This window comes from Geospiza fortis, unplaced genomic scaffold (assembly GCF_000277835.1).
Source record: "Geospiza fortis unplaced genomic scaffold, GeoFor_1.0 scaffold130, whole genome shotgun sequence".
NCBI lineage: Eukaryota > Metazoa > Chordata > Aves > Passeriformes > Thraupidae > Geospiza > Geospiza fortis.
This window is the reverse complement of record NW_005054300.1, coordinates 8,773,949-8,775,111: the sequence shown is the minus strand read 5'-3', so window position 1 is coordinate 8,775,111 and position 1,163 is coordinate 8,773,949. Positions and strand designations below refer to the sequence as shown.

The window sequence follows — 1,163 nt, the reverse complement described above, 5'->3', positions numbered from 1 at the left end:
GGGAGCCGGTTCCTCCTGCGGCTTCTCCTTCGCGGCCGCCCCAAGCGAGGGGCGCTCTGGGAACCTCCTGTATAAATGTATATGTGTATCTATGTATATGTGTTATATGCACACAGGTCTCACCCGGGAAGCTGCGGGCTGGCGCAGAGGCGGCCGCAGGCGGAGATCGCCCGGCCGGAGCGGGGTTGGAGCCTCTCGGTTTGCCGGCTCCGGCACAGCCCTGTGGCACGTCCCGTGTATGTAAGCACTTCTCTGTATATCCAGGCTTGCAGGTTCTTCTTCATAGTAAGTTGATGTGAGTACCATCACCTACAGTTTCTCTTTTATTAATATTTTGATACCCTGATTTTGAATTTACTCGGTGCTCCATGTGTAATTCCTTCTGTAAAGCTAAAACTAGCAAACTCCTATTGCTTGAATTACCTGCTTTTCTTATAGGTTCCCTGGACTCTTAGATACCAATTTCTGGGACTCACTAGCTTTCTCAATTCTTAAAGTCCTCCTATTCTTGCCTCAGAGCAGGGTGAAAATTAACTGTTTGTATTGTGAGTTACACATGGGATGGTAGCAGAAGATCACACCCCTTGATATAGTAACATGCCAGACAGTAAGGACTAAAACCATGAAACACCTGCTCCTGAGTGCCCCTCACATGGTCAACATGAGACAGAAGCCAGGTGAACTAGAGAAGGAGAGGAAAAGTGTTGGTCCCAGATGTATCAGTAACTGTGAGGTTTAAATGAGGGAAGATCTTGCATCACTACAGAAAGTTTTATTGAAGTATGCATGGGACAGGGAAGAACTGTTTGTGTGGCTCAGTAGTAAGAAAGGCTGCAGGAGGGTTGCACATTATACTGACTTTAAAATCTGCTTTGAAGACAAACCTAATAAGTATCCAGTTATTGGGAGGAAAAAAAAACCAACAAAACCCTCAGCTGACAGTCCTACAGACTAGTGAAACACAAATCCATAGCAACTGAGGCTTCCAGACTTGACTCACAGAACACAGACTGAGCAAAGGCAGAGCCTCCTGTGGTCAGAAATGCAGGGTTTGGTTGTTCAATTGCTGCCCTTCCCTACCACCCCCACATCTTGATTTGACTAAGATAATAAAATAAGCAATGATAAGCTGCTTGTTGGGCACCTCCTTGACCATCACCAAG

At 46.4% G+C, this 1,163-nt stretch overlaps 1 protein-coding gene across 1 annotated transcript in view; it reads left to right on the top strand.

Moving 5' to 3' along the window:
• RPP30 (ribonuclease P/MRP subunit p30) overlaps window positions 1–1,163 on the top strand; it is a 24,117-nt gene that overhangs the window by 1,157 nt on the left and 21,797 nt on the right. The window contains exon 3 of the mRNA XM_031061637.1: window positions 117–240. Within this exon, the coding sequence (XP_030917497.1) occupies window positions 117–240 (124 nt within the window). The remainder of the gene's footprint in view (window positions 1–116; window positions 241–1,163) is intronic.